General features: G+C 48.8%; 1 protein-coding gene across 3 annotated transcripts in view; it reads left to right on the plus strand.

Annotated features, from left to right (window-relative positions):
• Window positions 1-23,453, plus strand: part of ARAF (A-Raf proto-oncogene, serine/threonine kinase) — a 38,750-nt gene that overhangs the window by 4,051 nt on the left and 11,246 nt on the right. Inside the window, exons 2-13 of one of the 3 annotated variants that reach the window (XM_040406455.1) lie at window positions 8,850-8,890; window positions 12,436-12,614; window positions 14,287-14,390; window positions 15,009-15,111; window positions 15,193-15,344; window positions 18,014-18,100; window positions 18,182-18,323; window positions 19,159-19,189; window positions 19,278-19,396; window positions 19,734-19,936; window positions 20,027-20,203; window positions 20,534-20,580. In XM_040406455.1, the coding sequence (XP_040262389.1) occupies window positions 12,459-12,614; window positions 14,287-14,390; window positions 15,009-15,111; window positions 15,193-15,344; window positions 18,014-18,100; window positions 18,182-18,323; window positions 19,159-19,189; window positions 19,278-19,396; window positions 19,734-19,936; window positions 20,027-20,203; window positions 20,534-20,580 (1,321 nt within the window). In that variant the 5' untranslated portion in view covers window positions 8,850-8,890; window positions 12,436-12,458. Of the gene's footprint in view, window positions 1-8,849; window positions 8,891-12,364; window positions 12,615-14,286; window positions 14,391-15,008; window positions 15,112-15,192; window positions 15,345-18,013; window positions 18,101-18,181; window positions 18,324-19,158; window positions 19,190-19,277; window positions 19,397-19,733; window positions 19,937-20,026; window positions 20,204-20,533; window positions 20,581-23,453 lie in introns of all 3 variants that reach the window. The other 2 variants (XM_040406453.1, XM_040406454.1) reach the window with 2 other exon arrangements.

The following is a 23,453-nucleotide window of genomic DNA, read 5'->3' on the forward strand; positions in this document are numbered from 1 at the left end:
TCCTGTACTGACTGTATACAGCGGCTGTAATACCCTTATAATAGTCCAGTGCTGAGTGTTATATACAGGTAGAGGCCGGATACATGTAATGTGCTGCAGCCTCCTGTATATAACGACTTACCTCTGTATACAGTAATGGTAGGTCCTGTACTGACTGTATACAGCGGCTGTAATAACCGTATAATAGTCCAGTGCTGAGTGTTATATACAGGTAGAGGCCGGATACATGTAATGTGCTGCAGCCTCCTGCATATAACGACTTACCTCTGTATACAGTAATGGTAGGTCCTGTACTGACTGTATACAGCGGCTGTAATAACCTTATAATAGTCCAGTGCTGAGTGTTATATACAGGTAGAGGCCGGATACATGTAATGTGCTGCAGCCTCCTGCATATAGCGACTTACCTCTGTATACAGTAATGGTAGGTCCTGTACTGACTGTATACAGCGGCTGTAATACCCTTATAATAGTCCAGTGCTGAGTGTTATATACAGGTAGAGGCCGGATACATGTAATGTGCTGCAGCCTCCTGTATATAGCGACTTACCTCTGTATACAGTAATGGTAGGTCCTGTACTGACTGTATACAGCGGCTGTAATACCCTTATAATAGTCCAGTGCTGAGTGTTATATACAGGTAGAGGCCGGATATATGTAATGTGCTGCAGCCTCCTGTATATAGCGACTTACCTCTGTATACAGTAATGGTAGGTCCTGTACTGACTGTATACAGCGGCTGTAATACCCTTATAATAGTCCAGTGCTGAGTGTTATATACAGGTAGAGGCCGGATACATGTAATGTGCTGCAGCCTCCTGTATATAACGACTTACCTCTGTATACAGTAATGGTAGGTCCTGTACTGACTGTATACAGCGGCTGTAATAACCTTATAATAGTCCAGTGCTGAGTGTTATATACAGGTAGAGGCCGGATACATGTAATGTGCTGCAGCCTCCTGCATATAGCGACTTACCTCTGTATACAGTAATGGTAGGTCCTGTACTGACTGTATACAGCGGCTGTAATACCCTTATAATAGTCCAGTGCTGAGTGTTATATACAGGTAGAGGCCGGATACATGTAATGTGCTGCAGCCTCCTGTATATAACGACTTACCTCTGTATACAGTAATGGTAGGTCCTGTACTGACTGTGTACAGCGGCTGTAATAACCTTATAATAGTCCAGTGCTGAGTGTTATATACAGGTAGAGGCCGGATACATGTAATGTGCTGCAGCCTCCTGTATATAGCGACTTACCTCTGTATACAGTAATGGTAGGTCCTGTACTGACTGTATACAGCGGCTGTAATAACCTTATAATAGTCCAGTGCTGAGTGTTATATACAGGTAGAGGCCGGATACATGTAATGTGCTGCAGCCTCCTGTATATAACGACTTACCTCTGTATACAGTAATGGTAGGTCCTGTACTGACTGTATACAGCGTCTGTAATACCCTTATAATAGTCCAGTGCTGAGTGTTATATACAGGTAGAGGCCGGATACATGTAATGTGCTGCAGCCTCCTGTATATAACGACTTACCTCTGTATACAGTAATGGTAGGTCCTGTACTGACTGTATACAGCGGCTGTAATACCCTTATAATAGTCCAGTGCTGAGTGTTATATACAGGTAGAGGCCGGATACATGTAATGTGCTGCAGCCTCCTGTATATAGCGACTTACCTCTGTATACAGTAATGGTAGGTCCTGTACTGACTGTATACAGCGTCTGTAATACCCTTATAATAGTCCAGTGCTGAGTGTTATATACAGGTAGAGGCCGGATACATGTAATGTGCTGCAGCCTCCTGTATATAACGACTTACCTCTGTATACAGTAATGGCAGGTCCTGTACTGACTGTATACAGCGGCTGTAATACCCTTATAATAGTCCAGTGCTGAGTGTTATATACAGGTAGAGGCCGGATACATGTAATGTGCTGCAGCCTCCTGTATATAGCGACTTACCTCTGTATACAGTAATGGCAGGTCCTGTACTGACTGTATACAGCGGCTGTAATAACCTTATAATAGTCCAGTGCTGAGTGTTATATACAGGTAGAGGCCGGATACATGTAATGTGCTGCAGCCTCCTGTATATAGCGACTTACCTCTGTATACAGTAATGGTAGGTCCTGTACTGACTGTATACAGCGGCTGTAATAACCTTATAATAGTCCAGTGCTGAGTGTTATATACAGGTAGAGGCCGGATACATGTAATGTGCTGCAGCCTCCTGTATATAACGACTTACCTCTGTATACAGTAATGGTAGGTCCTGTACTGACTGTATACAGCGGCTGTAATACCCTTATAATAGTCCAGTGCTGAGTGTTATATACAGGTAGAGGCCGGATACATGTAATGTGCTGCAGCCTCCTGTATATAGCGACTTACCTCTGTATACAGTAATGGTAGGTCCTGTACTGACTGTGTACAGCGGCTGTAATACCCTTATAATAGTCCAGTGCTGAGTGTTATATACAGGTAGAGGCCGGATACATGTAATGTGCTGCAGCCTCCTGTATATAACGACTTACCTCTGTATACAGTAATGGTAGGTCCTGTACTGACTGTATACAGCGGCTGTAATACCCTTATAATAGTCCAGTGCTGAGTGTTATATACAGGTAGAGGCCGAATACATGTAATGTGCTGCAGCCTCCTGTATATAGCGACTTACCTCTGTATACAGTAATGGCAGGTCCTGTACTGACTGTATACAGCGGCTGTAATACCCTTATAATAGTCCAGTGCTGAGTGTTATATACAGGTAGAGGCCGGATACATGTAATGTGCTGCAGCCTCCTGTATATAACGACTTACCTCTGTATACAGTAATGGTAGGTCCTGTCCTGACTGTATACAGCGGCTGTAATACCCTTATAATAGTCCAGTGCTGAGTGTTATATACAGGTAGAGGCCGGATACATGTAATGTGCTGCAGCCTCCTGTATATAGCGACTTACCTCTGTATACAGTAATGGCAGGTCCTGTACTGACTGTATACAGCGGCTGTAATAACCTTATAATAGTCCAGTGCTGAGTGTTATATACAGGTAGAGGCCGGATACATGTAATGTGCTGCAGCCTCCTGTATATAACGACTTACCTCTGTATACAGTAATGGTAGGTCCTGTACTGACTGTATACAGCGGCTGTAATAACCTTATAATAGTCCAGTGCTGAGTGTTATATACAGGTAGAGGCCGGATACATGTAATGTGCTGCAGCCTCCTGTATATAGCGACTTACCTCTGTATACAGTAATGGTAGGTCCTGTACTGACTGTATACAGCGGCTGTAATAACCTTATAATAGTCCAGTGCTGAGTGTTATATACAGGTAGAGGCCGGATACATGTAATGTGCTGCAGCCTCCTGCATATAGCGACTTACCTCTGTATACAGTAATGGTAGGTCCTGTACTGACTGTGTACAGCGGCTGTAATACCCTTATAATAGTCCAGTGCTGAGTGTTATATACAGGTAGAGGCCGGATACATGTAATGTGCTGCAGCCTCCTGTATATAACGACTTACCTCTGTATACAGTAATGGCAGGTCCTGTACTGACTGTATACAGCGGCTGTAATAACCTTATAATAGTCCAGTGCTGAGTGTTATATACAGGTAGAGGCCGGATACATGTAATGTGCTGCAGCCTCCTGTGTATAACGACTTACCTCTGTATACAGTAATGGTAGGTCCTGTACTGACTGTATACAGCGGCTGTAATAACCTTATAATAGTCCAGTGCTGAGTGTTATATACAGGTAGAGGCCGGATACATGTAATGTGCTGCAGCCTCCTGTATATAGCGACTTACCTCTGTATACAGTAATGGTAGGTCCTGTACTGACTGTATACAGCGGCTGTAATACCCTTATAATAGTCCAGTGCTGAGTGTTATATACAGGTAGAGGCCGGATACATGTAATGTGCTGCAGCCTCCTGTATATAGCGACTTACCTCTGTATACAGTAATGGTAGGTCCTGTACTGACTGTATACAGCGGCTGTAATAACCTTATAATAGTCCAGTGCTGAGTGTTATATACAGGTAGAGGCCGGATACATGTAATGTGCTGCAGCCTCCTGTATATAACGACTTACCTCTGTATACAGTAATGGCAGGTCCTGTACTGACTGTATACAGCGGCTGTAATAACCTTATAATAGTCCAGTGCTGAGTGTTATATACAGGTAGAGGCCGGATACATGTAATGTGCTGCAGCCTCCTGCATATAGCGACTTACCTCTGTATACAGTAATGGTAGGTCCTGTACTGACTGTGTACAGCGGCTGTAATACCCTTATAATAGTCCAGTGCTGAGTGTTATATACAGGTAGAGGCCGGATACATGTAATGTGCTGCAGCCTCCTGTATATAACGACTTACCTCTGTATACAGTAATGGCAGGTCCTGTACTGACTGTATACAGCGTCTGTAATACCCTTATAATAGTCCAGTGCTGAGTGTTATATACAGGTAGAGGCCGGATACATGTAATGTGCTGCAGCCTCCTGTATATAGCGACTTACCTCTGTATACAGTAATGGTAGGTCCTGTACTGACTGTATACAGCGGCTGTAATACCCTTATAATAGTCCAGTGCTGAGTGTTATATACAGGTAGAGGCCGGATACATGTAATGTGCTGCAGCCTCCTGTATATAACGACTTACCTCTGTATACAGTAATGGTAGGTCCTGTACTGACTGTATACAGCGGCTGTAATAACCTTATAATAGTCCAGTGCTGAGTGTTATATACAGGTAGAGGCCGGATACATGTAATGTGCTGCAGCCTCCTGTATATAGCGACTTACCTCTGTATACAGTAATGGTAGGTCCTGTACTGACTGTATACAGCGGCTGTAATACCCTTATAATAGTCCAGTGCTGAGTGTTATATACAGGTAGAGGCCGGATACATGTAATGTGCTGCAGCCTCCTGTATATAACGACTTACCTCTGTATACAGTAATGGCAGGTCCTGTACTGACTGTATACAGCGGCTGTAATACCCTTATAATAGTCCAGTGCTGAGTGTTATATACAGGTAGAGGCCGGATACATGTAATGTGCTGCAGCCTCCTGTATATAGCGACTTACCTCTGTATACAGTAATGGCAGGTCCTGTACTGACTGTGTACAGCGGCTGTAATAACCGTATAATAGTCCAGTGCTGAGTGTTATATACAGGTAGAGGCCGGATACATGTAATGTGCTGCAGCCTCCTGTATATAGCGACTTACCTCTGTATACAGTAATGGTAGGTCCTGTACTAACTGTATACAGCGGCTGTAATACCCTTATAATAGTCCAGTGCTGAGTGTTATATACAGGTAGAGGCCGGATACATGTAATGTGCTGCAGCCTCCTGTGTATAGCGACTTACCTCTGTATACAGTAATGGCAGGTCCTGTACTGACTGTATACAGCGGCTGTAATAACCTTATAATAGTCCAGTGCTGAGTGTTATATACAGGTAGAGGCCGGATACATGTAATGTGCTGCAGCCTCCTGCATATAACGACTTACCTCTGTATACAGTAATGTTAGGTCCTGTACTGACTGTGTACAGCGGCTGTAATACCCTTATAATAGTCCAGTGCTGAGTGTTATATACAGGTAGAGGCCGGATACATGTAATGTGCTGCAGCCTCCTGTATATAACGACTTACCTCTGTATACAGTAATGGCAGGTCCTGTACTGACTGTATACAGCGGCTGTAATACCCTTATAATAGTCCAGTGCTGAGTGTTATATACAGGTAGAGGCCGGATACATGTAATGTGCTGCAGCCTCCTGTATATAACGACTTACCTCTGTATACAGTAATGGCAGGTCCTGTACTGACTGTATACAGCGGCTGTAATAACCTTATAATAGTCCAGTGCTGAGTGTTATATACAGGTAGAGGCCGGATACATGTAATGTGCTGCAGCCTCCTGTATATAGCGACTTACCTCTGTATACAGTAATGGTAGGTCCTGTACTGACTGTATACAGCGGCTGTAATAACCTTATAATAGTCCAGTGCTGAGTGTTATATACAGGTAGAGGCCGGATACCTGTAATGTGCTGCAGCCTCCTGTATATAACGACTTACCTCTGTATACAGTAATGGCAGGTCCTGTACTGACTGTATACAGCGGCTGTAATAACCTTATAATAGTCCAGTGCTGAGTGTTATATACAGGTAGAGGCCGGATACATGTAATGTGCTGCAGCCTCCTGTATATAACGACTTACCTCTGTATACAGTAATGGCAGGTCCTGTACTGACTGTATACAGCGGCTGTAATAACCGTATAATAGTCCAGTGCTGAGTGTTATATACAGGTAGAGGCCGGATACATGTAATGTGCTGCAGCCTCCTGTATATAACGACTTACCTCTGTATACAGTAATGGTAGGTCCTGTACTGACTGTATACAGCGTCTGTAATACCCTTATAATAGTCCAGTGCTGAGTGTTATATACAGGTAGAGGCCGGATACATGTAATGTGCTGCAGCCTCCTGTATATAGCGACTTACCTCTGTATACAGTAATGGTAGGTCCTGTACTGACTGTATACAGCGGCTGTAATAACCGTATAATAGTCCAGTGCTGAGTGTTATATACAGGTAGAGGCCGGATACATGTAATGTGCTGCAGCCTCCTGTATATAACGACTTACCTCTGTATACAGTAATGGTAGGTCCTGTACTGACTGTGTACAGCGGCTGTAATAACCGTATAATAGTCCAGTGCTGAGTGTTATATACAGGTAGAGGCCGGATACATGTAATGTGCTGCAGCCTCCTGTATATAACGACTTACCTCTGTATACAGTAATGGTAGGTCCTGTACTGACTGTATACAGCGGCTGTAATACCCTTATAATAGTCCAGTGCTGAGTGTTATATACAGGTAGAGGCCGGATACATGTAATGTGCTGCAGCCTCCTGTATATAACGACTTACCTCTGTATACAGTAATGGTAGGTCCTGTACTAACTGTATACAGCGGATGTAATACCCTTATAATAGTCCAGTGCTGAGTGTTATATACAGGTAGAGGCCGGATACATGTAATGTGCTGCAGCCTCCTGTATATAACGACTTACCTCTGTATACAGTAATGGTAGGTCCTGTACTGACTGTATACAGCGGCTGTAATAACCGTATAATAGTCCAGTGCTGAGTGTTATATACAGGTAGAGGCCGGATACATGTAATGTGCTGCAGCCTCCTGTATATAACGACTTACCTCTGTATACAGTAATGGCAGGTCCTGTACTGACTGTATACAGCGGCTGTAATAACCGTATAATAGTCCAGTGCTGAGTGTTATATACAGGTAGAGGCCGGATACATGTAATGTGCTGCAGCCTCCTGTATATAGCGACTTACCTCTGTATACAGTAATGGCAGGTCCTGTACTAACTGTATACAGCGGCTGTAATACCCTTATAATAGTCCAGTGCTGAGTGTTATATACAGGTAGAGGCCGGATACATGTAATGTGCTGCAGCCTCCTGCATATAGCGACTTACCTCTGTATACAGTAATGGCAGGTCCTGTACTGACTGTATACAGCGGCTGTAATAACCTTATAATAGTCCAGTGCTGAGTGTTATATACAGGTAGAGGCCGGATACATGTAATGTGCTGCAGCCTCCTGCATATAGCGACTTACCTCTGTATACAGTAATGGTAGGTCCCGTACTGACTGTATACAGCGGCTGTAATACCCTTATAATAGTCCAGTGCTGAGTGTTATATACAGGTAGAGGCCAGATACATGTAATGTGCGGCAGCCTCCTGTATATAGCGACTTACCTCTGTATACAGTAATGGTAGGTCCTGTACTGACTGTATACAGCGGCTGTAATACCCTTATAATAGTCCAGTGCTGAGTGTTATATACAGGTAGAGGCCGGATACATGTAATGTGCTGCAGCCTCCTGTATATAGCGACTTACCTCTGTATACAGTAATGGTAGGTCCTGTACTGACTGTATACAGCGGCTGTAATACCCTTATAATAGTCCAGTGCTGAGTGTTATATACAGGTAGAGGCCGGATACATGTAATGTGCTGCAGCCTCCTGTATATAGCGACTTACCTCTGTATACAGTAATGGCAGGTCCTGTACTGACTGTATACAGCGGCTGTAATACCCTTATAATAGTCCAGTGCTGAGTGTTATATACAGGTAGAGGCCGGATACATGTAATGTGCTGCAGCCTCCTGTATATAGCGACTTACCTCTGTATACAGTAATGGCAGGTCCTGTACTGACTGTATACAGCGGCTGTAATACCCTTATAATAGTCCAGTGCTGAGTGTTATATACAGGTAGAGGCCGGATACATGTAATGTGCTGCAGCCTCCTGTATATAACGACTTACCTCTGTATACAGTAATGGTAGGTCCTGTACTGACTGTATACAGCGGCTGTAATAACCTTATAATGTGACGATGCTTTAGTGCAGAATTTATTTAGGTCGGAGGTTTGTCTTTCCGTCACGCAGATGATTTATCAGATAGGGGAAACGGGCGATGAAATGCAGTGCTATTCCACACCATGACCCTGCTTGCTGTCAGTGTACGTAAACATTCTCGGTTCCGTATTTGCCTAGGTCTGCTCGTAGTTGTGCTCATTGCATGCTAGGAGTTGTAGTTTTGCTGGAGAGCCGTCGGTTGCAGACGAGTGCTGTGTTCTGTCCTCCCGTATACTGCGGTCGACACTGAATTTAAAGGGGAACTCTACAGTTTATAAACTGGGAGCTGTCAGAGGATTGGTATTTGGCCTGTTAACTCTTTCCTCTCCTGTCTCTTGCAGATAGTGCACCACGTGGACCCTGAGGTTAGGAGCCCAGAGAGGTGAGAGCATAGCTCGTCATATGGGCCATTTTCAGCTTGCTGGAAGGCCCGATCCTCCGAGGTCATGTAGGTGGTGATTGGGCCGGGGGACGGAGATAATATTTAGACTGTTTTGTTATCAGTAAGTTTTTTTTTGTTTGTTTTTTAGATCGAACATTGTGCTTTATTAATATATAGGGATCAGAGCTTCACTTTCCTGATACAAAGCTCCAAATCTTCTGCAATGAACATGATAAAATTATTACTGCCTGCAGCCACCACTAGAGGGAGCTCAGCGCGTGTTCAATGTTATCTTTGTGTTCAGTGTAAAATTGCTCCCTCTAGTGGTGTCTGTAGGTGGTAAGAATGTTGTTCGGTGAGCTCCCTCTAGTGGTGTCTGTAGGTGGTAAGAATATTGTCCGGTGAGCTCCCTCTAGTGGTGTCTGTAGGCGGTTAGAATATTGTCCGGTGAGCTCCCTCTAGTGGTGTCTGTAGGTAGTAAGAATATTGTCCGGTGAGCTCCCTCTAGTGGTGTCTGTAGGTAGTAAGAATATTGTCCGGTGAGCTCCCTCTAGTGGTGTCTGTAGGTGGTAAGAATGTTGTTCGGTGAGCTCCCTCTAGTGGTGTCTGTAGGTGGTAAGAATATTGTCCGGTGAGCTCCCTCTAGTGGTGTCTGTAGGCGGTTAGAATATTGTCCGGTGAGCTCCCTCTAGTGGTGTCTGTAGGTAGTAAGAATATTGTCCGGTGAGCTCCCTCTAGTGGTGTCTGTAGGCGGTTAGAATATTGTCCGGTGAGCTCCCTCTAGTGGTGTCTGTAGGTAGTAAGAATATTGTCCAGTGAGCTCCCTCTAGTGGTGTCTGTAGGCGGTAAGAATATTGTCCAGTGAGCTCCCTCTAGTGGTGTCTGTAGGTAGTAAGAATTTTGTCCAGTGAGCTCCCTCTAGTGGTGGCTGTAGGTAGTCAGAATGTTGTCCGGTGAGCTCCCTCTAGTGGTGTCTGTAGGTAGTCAGAATGTTGTCCGGTGAGCTCCCTCTAGTGGTGTCTGTAGGTAGTAAGAATATTGTCCAGTGAGCTCCCTCTAGTGGTGTCTGTAGGCGGTAAGAATATTGTCCAGTGAGCTCCCTCTAGTGGTGTCTGTAGGTGGTAAGAATGTTGTCCAGTGAGCTCCCTCTAGTGGTGTCTGTAGGTGGTAAGAATGTTGTCCGGTGAGCTCCCTCTAGTGGTGTCTGTAGGCAGTTAGAATATTGTCCAGTGAATTTTGTCTTTGTGTTCAGTGTAAAATTGCTCCCTCTAGTGGGGTCTGTAAGTAATAAGAATATTGTCCAGTGAGCTCCCTCTAGTGGTGTCTGTAGGTGGTAAGAATGTTGTCCAGTGAGCTCCCTCTAGTGGTGTCTGTAGGTAGTAAGAATGTTGTCCAGTGAGCTCCCTCTAGTGGTGTCTGTAGGTGGTAAGAATGTTGTCCAGTGAGCTCCCTCTAGTGGTGTCTGTAGGTAGTAAGAATGTTGTCCGGTGAGCTCCCTCTAGTGGTGTCTGTAGGTAGTCAGAATGTTGTCCGGTGAGCTCCCTCTAGTGGTGTCTGTAGGTAGTAAGAATATTGTCCAGTGAGCTCCCTCTAGTGGTGTCTGTAGGCGGTAAGAATATTGTCCAGTGAGTGCCCTCTAGTGGTGTCTGTAGGTAGTAAGAATATTGTCCAGTGAATATTGTCTTTTGTGTTCAGTGTAAAATTGCTCCCTCTAGTGGGGTCTGTAAGTAATAAGAATATTGTCCAGTGAGCTCCCTCTAGTGGTGTCTGTAGGTAGTAAGAATGTTGTCCGGTGAGCTCCCTCTAGTGGTGTCTGTAGGCGGTAAGAATATTGTCCAGTGAGTGCCCTCTAGTGGTGTCTGTAGGCGGTAAGATTATTGTCCAGTGAGCTCCCTCTAGTGGTGTCTGTAGGTAGTAAGAATATTGTCCGGTGAGCTCCCTCTAGTGGTGTCTGTAGGCGGTAAGAATATTGTCCAGTGAGTGCCCTCTAGTGGTGTCTGTAGGCGGTAAGATTATTGTCCAGTGAGCTCCCTCTAGTGGTGTCTGTAGGTAGTAAAAATGTTGTTCGGTGAGCTCCCTCTAGTGGTGTCTGTAGGTAGTAAGAATATTGTCCGGTGAGCTCCCTCTAGTGGTGTCTGTAGGTAGTAAGAATGTTGTCCAGTGAGCTCCCTCTAGTGGTGTCTGTAGGTGGTAAGAATATTGTCCAGTGAGCTCCCTCTAGTGGTGTCTGTAGGTGGTAAGAATGTTGTTCGGTGAGCTCCCTCTAGTGGTGTCTGTAGGTGGTAAGAATGTTGTTCGGTGAGCTCCCTCTAGTGGTGTCTGTAGGTGGTAAGAATGTTGTTCGGTGAGCTTCCTCTAGTGGTGTCTGTAGGTGGTAAGAATATTGTCCGGTGAGCTCCCTCTAGTGGTGGCTGTAGGTGGTATGAATGTTGTCCGGTGAGCTCCCTCTAGTGGTGTCTGTAGGTAGTAAGAATGTTGTTCGATGAGCTCCCTCTAGTGGTGTCTGTAGGTAGTAAGAATGTTGTTCGGTGAGCTCCCTCTAGTGGTGCCTGTAGGTAGTAAGAATGTTGTCCGGTGAGCTCCCTCTAGTGGTGCCTGTAGGTAGTAAGAATATTGTCCGGTGAGCTCCCTCTAGTGGTGTCTGTAGGTAGTAAGAATGTTGTTCGATGAGCTCCCTCTAGTGGTGTCTGTAGGTAGTAAGAATGTTGTTCGATGAGCTCCCTCTAGTGGTGTCTGTAGGTAGTAAGAATGTTGTTCGGTGAGCTCCCTCTAGTGGTGTCTGTAGGTAGTAAGAATGTTGTTCGGTGAGCTCCCTCTAGTGGTGCCTGTAGGCACTGAAAATTTTATAAAGTTCCTTTGTCACTATACAGAGGATCTGTATCAGGGAGGGCAGCTCCGATCCCTTTATATTGGGGGACACCCAAGGTCAGTGCCTAAAGGGCAGAGCGTGACACCAAGCATAGGCTCTCTGTGTCATGCTCCACCTCTTCAGTCCCTGCACGAGGCACAATACGGATTGCCAGAGGGTTTATCTGATAATCCATAGGTATTATTGGGGCGCATATATGTAAGTGACAGGCTCTGGACGACTTGGCGGGATCATTTCTCGGAGGCGTGCACCCTTTGGCTCTCCAGTCCTGCTGGCAGACTACTGGCTTGCATGGCCGACACCCCTGTCTATTTCTGGTCGCTGTGTGGGGCCCCTTTAAGCAGCTCCCCCACCTCCCACTTTCTCTCGGCTTGTTTTATGACTCCCTTCTCCTTCCCATCTGCCGCAGTATTGTTCCACCAAATGGCACAAACAAGCCTTTTTCTCTTTCCCGGGCGAGAGATGCAGCTGGGTAGCAGGCGGCGGGGAGAAGGAGAGAGCAGGCGGCGGGGAGAAGGAGAGAGCAGGCGGAGGACCTCATTTCTGGGGGAGAGAAGGCGCTCCGTTCGCCGCTCCGTCTCTAAACAGCGCTCGTTTGCTTGCAGAGCACCAATGAAGCGATCTCATACCCCCCCGGGCAACATTACCAATAGTGCCTTACGCTTTCTGTCCCAAGAGCTTGGCAAGGGGAGCGCGGTCATGTTGTCAGCTCCCGTCCTCGAGCTGCCCAGTCCTGGGGGGCGTGGACTGGTTCACCACGACCGACCCAGAGGATCGCAGAGCGAAGCCCCGTCTACGGAGGGCAAGTCCGGGGGAACCGTCAAAGTCTATCTGCCCAACCAGCAGAGGACAGTGGTGAGTCTGATAGGTGTTATATGGAGGGAGAGGGATGGATGGATGGAGGGAGAGAGGGATGGATGGATGGAGGGAGAGAGGGATGGATGGATGGAGAGGGATGGATGGATGGAGAGGGATGGATGGATGGAGAGGGATGGATGGATGGATGGAGAGGGATGGATGGATGGATGGATGGAGAGGGATGGATGGATGGATGGAGAGGGATGGATGGATGGAGAGGGATGAATGGATGGAGATGGATGGATGGATGGATGGAGATGGAGGGAGGGAGAGAGGGATGGATGGATCGAGGGAGGGAGAGAGGGATGGATGGAGAGAGAGAGGGATGGATGGATGGAGAGAGAGAGAGAGAGAGGGATGGATGGAGAGAGATGGATGGATAGATAGAGGGAGAGGGATGGATGGATGGATAGAGGGAGAGGGATGGATGGATGGATAGAGGGAGAGGGATGGATGGATAGATAGAGGGAGAGGGATGGATGGATGGATAGATAGAGGGAGAGGGATGGATGGATGGATAGATAGAGGGAGAGGGATGGATGGATGGATAGATAGAGGGAGAGGGATGGATGGATGGATAGATAGAGGGAGAGGGATGGATGGATGGATAGATAGAGGGAGAGGGATGGATGGATGGATAGATAGAGGGAGAGGGATGGATGGATAGATAGAGGGAGAGGGATGGATGGATAGATAGAGGGAGAGGGATGGATAGATAGAGGGAGAGGGATGGATGGATGGATAGAGGGAGAGGGATGGATGGATGGATAGATAGAGGGAGAGGGATGGATGGATGGATAGATAGAGGGAGAGGGAGGGATGGATGGATAGATAGAGGGATGGATGGATGGATGGAGAGAGGGATGGATGGATGGAGAGAGGGATGGATGGATGGAGAGAGGGATGGATGGATGGAGAGAGGGATGGATGGATGGAGAGAGGGATGGATGGATGGAGAGATGGATGGATGGAGAGAGGGATGGATGGATGGATGGAGAGAGGGATGGATGGAGAGAGGGGGATGGATGGAGAGAGGGAGGGATGGATGGAGAGAGGGAGAGGGAGGGATGGATGGAGAGAGAGGGATGGCTGGATGGATGGAGAGAGAGGGATGGCTGGATGGATGGAGAGAGAGGGATGGCTGGATGGATGGGGAGAGAGGGATGGCTGGATGGATGGGGAGAGAGGGATGGCTGGATGGATGGGGAGAGAGGGATGGCTGGATGGATGGGGAGAGAGGGATGGCTGAATGGATGGATGGGGAGAGAGGGATGGCTGGATGGATGGGGAGAGAGGGATGGCTGGATGGATGGGGAGAGAGGGATGGCTGGATGGATGGGGAGAGAGGGATGGCTGGATGGATGGATGGGGAGAGAGGGATGGCTGGATGGATGGATGGGGAGAGAGGGATGGCTGGATGGATGGATGGGGAGAGAGGGATGGCTGGATGGATGGATGGATGGGGAGAGAGGGATGGATGGATGGGGAGAGAGGGATGGCTGGATGGGGAGAGAGGGATGGATGGATGGGGAGAGAGGGATGGCTGGATGGATGGGGAGAGAGGGATGGCTGGATGGATGGATGGATGGAGAGATATGGAGAGAGGGATGGCTGGATGGATGGATCAGACCCATCTTATATTTCACCTTCGTCCTCTCCCTCTCTCTAGGTGAATGTCCGCCCCGGTATGACCGTCTACGACTCTCTGGATAAAGCGCTGAAGGTGCGCGGTCTGAACCAGCAGTGCTGTGCGGTGTATCGTCTCTTACACGGGTAGGTAGCGGTGAGTGGTGGTGCTGAAGCTTTACAGACAGCATCAGGACATTGAGTACACTGAGCTGATTCTGGACCGGACGTGTGTGCTAGGAGCGGCGTCTGTCGGATGCAGCAGAGCCGAGCTTGTAGTTTAGCAGAGCTGTACATAGGACTGCCGGGGAACCTGCTTTTTACCGTGTTATGATGCACAAATAGCGCAGTTCCCAAAAGGATTTAATGACACATTCGGCTCTGCTACATCTGCGTACCCGGAGAGATTGTCTCTCACCAGATGGGCTTGTGTCACTCTTCCCAGCATGTTGGCAGCTTGGCACAACCATCCCCTAACACCCCTCTCGATTATGTAACGCCATGCTGCTGCAGACATTCATCTGTTTTCTCGGAGGCGCCGTCCCTGCCAGAGAAGTGCGTGACGCCCCCTCCTGGCAGGAGGAGCAGTTGTAGGGATGTAGCTTGGAGGGTCGTCACCTGTACCTCCCGTCTGCTGCTGAGAAATGACAACCAGTTTGGGAACCACCTTGTGGTGCTCAGAGGTTGTCATTTCCCCCTCCCCCACACGGGAGCGCTCTGTGGCTGGTAACGTCATCCTAAACCTACCTCCTATTCCCACTGCAGACGGAAAGCCCTCACAGACTGGGAGACGGACATCACGCCGCTGGTGGGGGAGGAGCTGATGGTTGAAGTCCTGGCCGACGTCCCTCTGTCCATGCACAATTTCGTAAGTAGTCCTCCCCCATGTTCCGCCTCGAAGCCGCCTACCCACCCCCCCTGGTCATTTTCCAACAATCCTTTGCTGTAGGTGCGGAAGACCCACTTTAACCTGGCGTTCTGCGACTTCTGCCTGAAGTTCCTATTTCACGGTTTTCGCTGCCAGACCTGCGGCTACAAGTTTCACCAACACTGCAGCAGCAAGGTGCCCACGGCCTGTGTGGACATGACCAAGCTGCCCAAGTAAGTGCCCCCGGATCACCCGTCTTAAAGGAGAGCTCTGTCGCTTTCTAGTATACTTCCTCACCACTGTCAAGATCTCTGCTTGCTGTCAGTGGAGGGGGGCACGCTCTGTTTATATCGAGACTGAAAACCCATCCTGATCACAAGTTGGGGCTTGTTACCAAAGGAAGATCCCTGATACACTGTAACAAACACATGCAGCGAGCGAAACGGCATCCGGAGGGCTTTTCAGCATGTGCATGTAAGACTTATTCCATTCACTGACAGCAAGTAGAAATATTATTTTTTTTATTTTAATTTTTTTACACAAAGTTTATTAGATTATTTACCAATTTTTAACAGCGTTTCAGTTTTAGGTTTAAAATTCTGTTCTGAGCAATTTCTAAATGTATCTTTATAGCGATTGGAGCTTTTTCTGCATAGACAGTTACATGATGATAAAATTCTGTCAGACTGCAGCCACCACTAGGGGGAGCTCTCTGCATTCAGATTATACAGCTCCTATTGAATGTAGTAATATATGCAGCCACCACTAGGGGGAGCTCACTGCATACAGAATATACAGCACCTATGGAATGTAATAATATATGCAGCCACCACTAGGGGGAGCTCACTGCATACAGAATATACAGCACCTATTGAATGTAATAATAAATGCAGCCACCACTAGGGGGAGCTCACTGCATACAGATTATACAGCTCCTATGGAATGTAATAATAAATGCAGCCACCACTAGGGGGAGCTCACTGTATACAGATTATACAGCTCCTATGGAATGTAATAATAAATGCAGTCACCACTAGGGGGAGCTCACTGCATACAGATTATACAGCTCCTATGGAATGTAATAATAAATGCAGTCACCACTAGGGGGATCTCACTGCATACAGATTATACAGCTCCTATGGAATGTAATAATAAATGCAGCCACCACTAGGGGGAGCTCACTGCATACAGATTATACAGCTCCTATGGAATGTAATAATAAATGCAGCCACCACTAGGGGGAGCTCACTGCATACAGATTATACAGCTCCTATGGAATGTAATAATAAATGCAGTCACCACTAGGGGGAGCTCACTGCATACAGATTATACAGCTCCTATGGAATGTAATAATAAATGCAGTCACCACTAGGGGGAGCTCACTGCATACAGATTATACAGCTCCTATGGAATGTAATAATAAATGCAGCCACCACTAGGGGGAGCTCACTGCATACAGATTATACAGCTCCTATTGAATGTAATAATAAATGCAGCCACCACTAGGGGGAGCTCACTGCATACAGATTATACAGCTCCTATTGAATGTAATAATAAATGCAGCCACCACTAGGGGGAGCTCACTGTATACAGATTATACAGCTCCTATGGAATGTAATACTAAATGCAGCCACCACTAGGGGGAGCTCTCTGCATACAGATTATACAGCTCCAATGGAATGTAATAATAAATGCAGCCACCACTGGGGGGAGCTCACTGCATACAGATTATACAGCTCCTATTGAATATAATAATAAATGCAGCCACCACTAGGGGGAGCTCACTGCATACAGATTATACAGCTCCTATGGAATGTAGTAATAAATGCAGCCACCACTAGGGGGAGCTCACTGCATACAGATTATACAGCTCCTATGGAATGTAATAATGCAGCCACCACTGGGGGGAGCTCACTGCATACAGATTATACAGCTCCTATGGAATGTAATAATAAATGCAGCCACCACTAGGGGGAGCTCTCTGCATACAGATTATACAGCTCCTATGGAATGTAGTAATAAATGCAGCCACCACTAGGGGGAGCTCTCTGCATACAGATTATACAGCTCCTATGGAATGTAGTAATAAATGCAGCCACCACTGGGGGTTCTCGCCGGCCATGCCTGGCGGTGAAGTGTGCAGGCGAGAACAGAAGAGGATGATGTAAGATCATTACCGGGCGGACCAGAGGACACCATGGGGAGGGGTTAGGCGTACAGATCGGCGGGGGGCCTGGGCTCTTACAGCCAGAACGCCGCCCCTGGGCGCTTGCGAGACCTAATCTGCGTACGTTTATAACCTCATTATTGCAGCTTCTCTACATGGGACAAATACATCAGGTTCTGTTTTATTCCTGTGACAGTCTCCCTTTAAATTCCGTGGCAGCTCCCCCTAGTGGTGCCTGTATTTGTCATTAAAGGGGTTCTCCAGAATTTAACAGTTTCTGACTTATTTCCAGGATGGGCGGGGGTCCAGCACACCTCAGGGGCTGGAAACAGGCTCAGGAACTACCCAGCCCCACCAGTTATGTAGTGGATGGTGCTGAACCCATGGGGGAGGGGTGCGGCAGTAACCAGCTCTGTCCACTGCACAGAGGATGGATGTGTGTCCTTCTTGGCGTCGGTGCTACTCCCGAACAGTGTCGGACCCCTGATGACAGGGGTGCGCCCCCATAGTGGTTACTGTATTTATGGGAGCTGTATAGATCTGCATACAATGAGCTCCCTCTAGTGGAGGCCGCAGGTAGCTAGGATTTTATCATGCAATGCTATAAAGAAATATTGGGATTGTCATAAGAACAGAATTTGGCACCTATTTAGTAAAGTGGCACGTTGGGCACACAGACGGCGCCCAGGGCTCGGCTCTCTGGGTTCCTAATGCTTGTCGTTTCTCGTCCCTCAGATCTGTAATCAGCTATCAGGATTATTACGTGTATCCCGATCCTTCCCCCGGCATTATCCATGGACCCTACACCCCGCAGCCATCCAGGTAACGGCACCGCCGCCCCGTCCTCTCTGCCACTTTGTGTTAAGGTCCCTGGTTCCCACCCCATTCCATCTCTCCCTCCAGCAGCGCCCGGACACAGCACCCTGGAGCTGCTTCCTTTTCATTCCCCAGCGAGGGGCAACCCCTGCAGCGGCATCGCTCCACCTCCACCCCCAACGTTCATATTGACAGCACCACTGGTCCCGTGGATAACAGCATTATTGAGGTACCCGGTCATGAAGTGAGCGGCGTAGATGGCGATAGACCAGTAGGCCTGGGGAAGGGGTAGATGGTGCCAATAATACATGTAATACCACACGCCTCCTGTAGTGGCCGCTGCAGGAGAACTGTGCGCTTTCTGTGGTTCCCTCCGTGATGATGGCTGGGGGTTTGAGGTCGCAGTAACGTCTGGACGTGGGTCATAGACGCCTCTACAGGCCATGTTACCCTCAGGACAAAGCCTAGGTGCACCAACACGCCTCAGACTTCTCCCTGCCGTACCTCAGTCCTCAGAACAGAGAGAAACAACCAATAGCAGAGCTCGGGACAATATGGAGCTTTGTGATTGGTTGGTTCAGGCGGGAGCTGGCACAAGGGGAGGGGCTAACTGCCGATCCGCGGTTGTATTCAGGACAGTAGTAGAGCGGTGCGCTGTGCTCCAGGATGGCAGCGGAGCTGAGGAACCACATCCGGGACTGGTGGATGTCTATGGCCTGTCTTGTGGGACGGTGTAGTTAGGTTGTCTGTAAAGGGTATTTTGTGCTATAAGTTACCAGGACGCGGGTTGGGGGGGGGGGGGTGGGGAGGGTATACCCCCATATCTGACAGACATCGACCCCCGTCAGCCATATACATCCATTCTCAGACTTCATTGTCCTCCTCCTGTGACTCATCTATTTCTAAAAAGCAACAGAAGTGATGAATTATACTGAAATGTTTTGGGGCGTCCTGTAATATCCCCCTGCTCCTCCCCCCCCCCCCCCCCCCCATACAAGGAGCAGACCCCCCCCAAGGTATATTGTAAGACCCTTCAGTGTAACCCGGCTCTTCTTCTCCGACAGGAGGCCTTAAGGATCGCTGCCACCACCTCACGTGAGTTGCCCGTCTTCTACTACCTGTCCTGTAGGCCTCGCCGGCGCCCCCTTCTGCCGATGTATAACATTACGTCTTGTGTTTTCAGCCAAGGAGGGAACGGCCCAAACCGCCTCCATCGTTGGTAGCAAGTCGCCACCGGCGAAGTCACCTGTGGAGACCCCGAGAGACCGGAGGACGTCGTCTTCTGATGATAAGAAGAAAGTGGTGAGTGATTGATGAGGGCCTCCTGAAGATTTGGGGGCCCGGAGGCAGTCAGGGCCACTGTGCCCAGGGGGTTACTGGCCCTTATTTTCCATCAGACCTATTGATATTCATCATAGCTTAGGCCACGAATATCAGACCAGTTGGGGTCTAACTCTTGGCCCCCCTCACCCTTTAGCTGCTTAAGGGGACGAGGCTCCCGGGCGAGCACTGCCACCACTTAAAGGGTTTGGCCCATCTTGGTGGGGGGGCAGCTTGGACCACGACACTGGGAACTGGCGACTTCCGTTATGTCTGGGCTTCACCCGTCATGACACCGGTTCCGTCCGTTTTCTTGTAGAAACACCTGGGCTACCGGGACTCCAGCTACTACTGGGAGGTCAACTCCAGCGAGGTGGTGATACTGAAACGCATCGGCGCGGGATCCTTCGGCACGGTGTACAGAGGCAAGTGGCACGGCGACGTGGCAGTCAAGATCCTCAAGGTGACCAGTCCCACCGCAGAACAAATCCAGGCCTTCAAGAACGAGATGCAGGTTCTTAGGTAAGGGCAGGGGGCGCTGCCCGGGAGAGACCCCCAAAAGTAACGGCGTCTGTCTACACGGCTAACTGCCCTTCCTCCCCCTCCTTACAGGAAAACACGTCATGTCAACATCCTGCTCTTCATGGGCTTCATGACAAAACCCACCTTCGCCATAATCACGCAGTGGTGCGAGGGGAGCAGCCTCTACCGCCATCTACACGTCATCGAGACACAGTTTGATGTTTTCCAGCTGATTGACATCTCGCGTCAAACGGCGCAGGGGATGGAGTAAGTAACGACCCCCTCAGCACAGTCTGACCTAAAGATGTGCACCCCCTTCCCCCCCCCCCCCCAATTCCTCCTCTAGATCCAGGTGATAAACTTCCCTTCACCCGTCAGTGTATAGAGAAGACTGAGTGGCGTTGATTTGGGTGACGCAGCACCACCTGGTGGCTGGTTGTAATTATAACAGCTTTTAAAATTAGTGTTACCTTGCAGAGCTGATCTGGGTCTGAGAGTTTATATGTTTTTATTTGTGGTTCTTTTTGGATTATCTGTGGCTTTTTTGCATATTTGGCAGTCATTTTTCACTATTTTGCTCTTTATTATTATTTTTAGCTACCTCCATGCCAAGAATATCATACATCGTGATCTGAAATCCAATAGTATCCTTCCACCACAAAAATAATTTTTTTACTTTTCTGCACATTATTCTTAGCCCCTTCCGGGTCGGGTCTTTAAAGATGGAGCCATAACCGCCGGGTTTCTGCTCGTTTAAACAGCAGAGACCCCGGGGCTAATGTCTGCGATCGGCAATAATGCCGATCGTAGACATTTTAACCCCCTTAGATGCTGTGGTCAAAGGTGACCGCTGCATAAGGTAGCACTAAAACCGGAGGCTGCGCGCTTCCCATCCCAGGACGCCTTCCCCTGGCTGAGATCGGGGAATGCATTCCACAGTAGTAATAGGCCGGAGCCTCCGATTACTAGCATATCCCAGTGCTGGCCTAAAGGTGGCAGCGCTGCATTGGAATATACTGTGCAGAATTCAGTATTCTCTAATGCAGCGGTCCCCAACCGCCGGGCCGCGGCCCAGGACCGGGCCGTGGAGGATTGTTAGCCGGGCCGCGGCGATCAGGGCAGTCTTTAACTCTGTACTAATGAAGCGCTTCCATTATGGAAGCACTTCATTAGTACAGAAGGACCAGGGAGCGGTGAAGGATCTGTACTCACCGCTTCCTGGTCCTCGGCTCGGCTATCGGCTGTGCAGGGCTGCGCACAGCGTGAGGTCTCTCTGTGACCTCACGCTGTGCGCCGCTATACACAGCCGACAGCAGAATGAAGGGGATCGCGATGGTGACCAGGAGCAGGAGAGGTAAGTGTTTTTTTATTTTATTTTATTTGATTTGCACTGATGGCTGACCTGGGGGGCTTATGGGCTGGCTGACCTGGGGGGCTTATGGGCTGGCTGACAGGGGGGGCTTATGGGCTGGCTGACATGGGGGGCTTATGGGCTGGCTGACATGGGGGGCTTATGGGCTGGCTGACATGGGGGGCTTATGGGCTGGCTGACATGGGGGGCTTATGGGCTGGCTGACATGGGGGGCTTATGGGCTGGCTGACATGGGGGGCTTATGGGCTGGCTGACATGGGGGGCTTATGGGCTGGCTGACATGGGGGGCTTATGGGCTGGCTGACATGGGGGGCTTATGGGCTGGCTGACATGGGGGGCTTATGGGCTGGCTGACATGGGGGGCTTATGGGCTGGCTGACATGGGGGGCTTATGGGCTGGCTGACATGGGGGGCTTATGGGCTGGCTGACATGGGGGGCTTATGGGCTGGCTGACATGGGGGGCTTATGGGCTGGCTGACATGGGGGGCTTATGGGCTGGCTGACATGGGGGGCTTATGGGCTGGCTGACATGGGGGGCTTAAGGGCTGGCTGACATGGGGGGCTTAAGGGCTGGCTGACATGGGGGGCTTAAGGGCTGGCTGACATGGGGGGCTTATGGGCTGGCTGACATGGGGGGCTTATGGGCTGGCTGACATGGGGGGCTTATGGGCTGGCTGACATGGGGAGCTAATGGGGGGGGGCTTATGGCTGACATGGGGGGCTTATGGCTGACATGAGGGGCTAATGGGGGGCTTATGGCTGACATGAGGGGCTAATGGGGGGCTTATGGCTGACATGAGGGGCTAATGGGGGGCTTATGGCTGACATTGGGGGGGTGTATGGCTGACATTGGGGGCTGATAGATGGCTAAAGGTTTGGTGGTTGATCTGAGCCATTGGGGGTCTAATCTGAGGTCTGATTAACATTGGGGGTCTGATTGCTGGTCTGACCTGAGGTGTAATGAAAAATATTTTTTTCTTATTGTTCTCCTCTAAAACCTAGGTGCATCTTATAGGGCGAAAAATACGGTACAGTGCAGCAGAGACCAGTGCAGCAGAGACCAGTGCAGCAGAGACCAGTGCAGCAGAGACCAGTGCAGCAGAGACCAGTGCAGCAGAGACCAGTGCAGCAGAGACCAGTGCAGCAGAGACCAGTGCAGCAGAGACCAGTGCAGCAGAGACCAGTGCCAGTTTATATAGTCATAATATAGTGTTATATATTTTAATATGCACATTTGTGTTTTGTTATGCGCGTGAATCAGTCGGTCCCGCCCACCCCCTAAGCCCCGCCCCAGAACTCCCCCCCCACTGCTCTAATGGATAGAAATGCATTGCAGAATACGAATGGCAATCTAGTAATTGCATGTTATAGTCTCCTAGGGTGACTTTAACCACCTCCGGACCGCCTAACGCAGATTCGCGTTCCGGAGGTGGCAGCGCTGCGCACAATCACACATATACGCGTCATCTCGCGAGACGCAAGATTTCGCTCCAAGCCGGCCCGCGCATGCGCATCGCGGGCCGGCAAAAGTTAAAGAAGTATTTCGTCACCAGCCTGCCAGCAACGATCATTGGCTGGCAGGCTGGCGATTTTCAAAAAATCCAATCACAAGCCATATAACAGATCATATTAGTAAATATGATCTGTTATATGGCTTCTCTGCTCCTCTGCTGGTCCTTTTCGTCGGTTGGATCCAGCAGAGAAGCAGACTGAACTGTGAGTAGCACCAAACACTTCACTGTAGCCCCTGATCACCCCCCTGCACCCCAATTAACCCTTTGATCGCCCCCTGTCAATCACTAGTGAAAGGAAAAAAAGTGATCAGTGTAAACTGACACTTTTTTTTTCCACTGGTATTGGCTGTTAGGTTTTAGGGATAGTTTAGGCCCCTTGGTTAGGTAGTTAGCGTCAGTTAGCGCCCACCCCACCGCACCGCAGTCACTTTTATTCGCTGAATAGCGTATCGCTAATCAGCATTTGTACTTTTATAGTATCTGTAAGTGATCAAAACTGATCACGGTCAGATCTATAATAGTATTAGTGTCACTTTAGTTCGCCCTCCACCCAAAACGCAGTGTTTGCCCGATCAGGCCTGATCGGTCGCCCACACGTGCGTTCACCCACGCCCGCCCCACCGCAGTGAC

This window comes from Bufo bufo, chromosome 8, assembly GCF_905171765.1.
Source record: "Bufo bufo chromosome 8, aBufBuf1.1, whole genome shotgun sequence".
NCBI classification, from domain to species: Eukaryota; Metazoa; Chordata; class Amphibia; order Anura; family Bufonidae; genus Bufo; species Bufo bufo.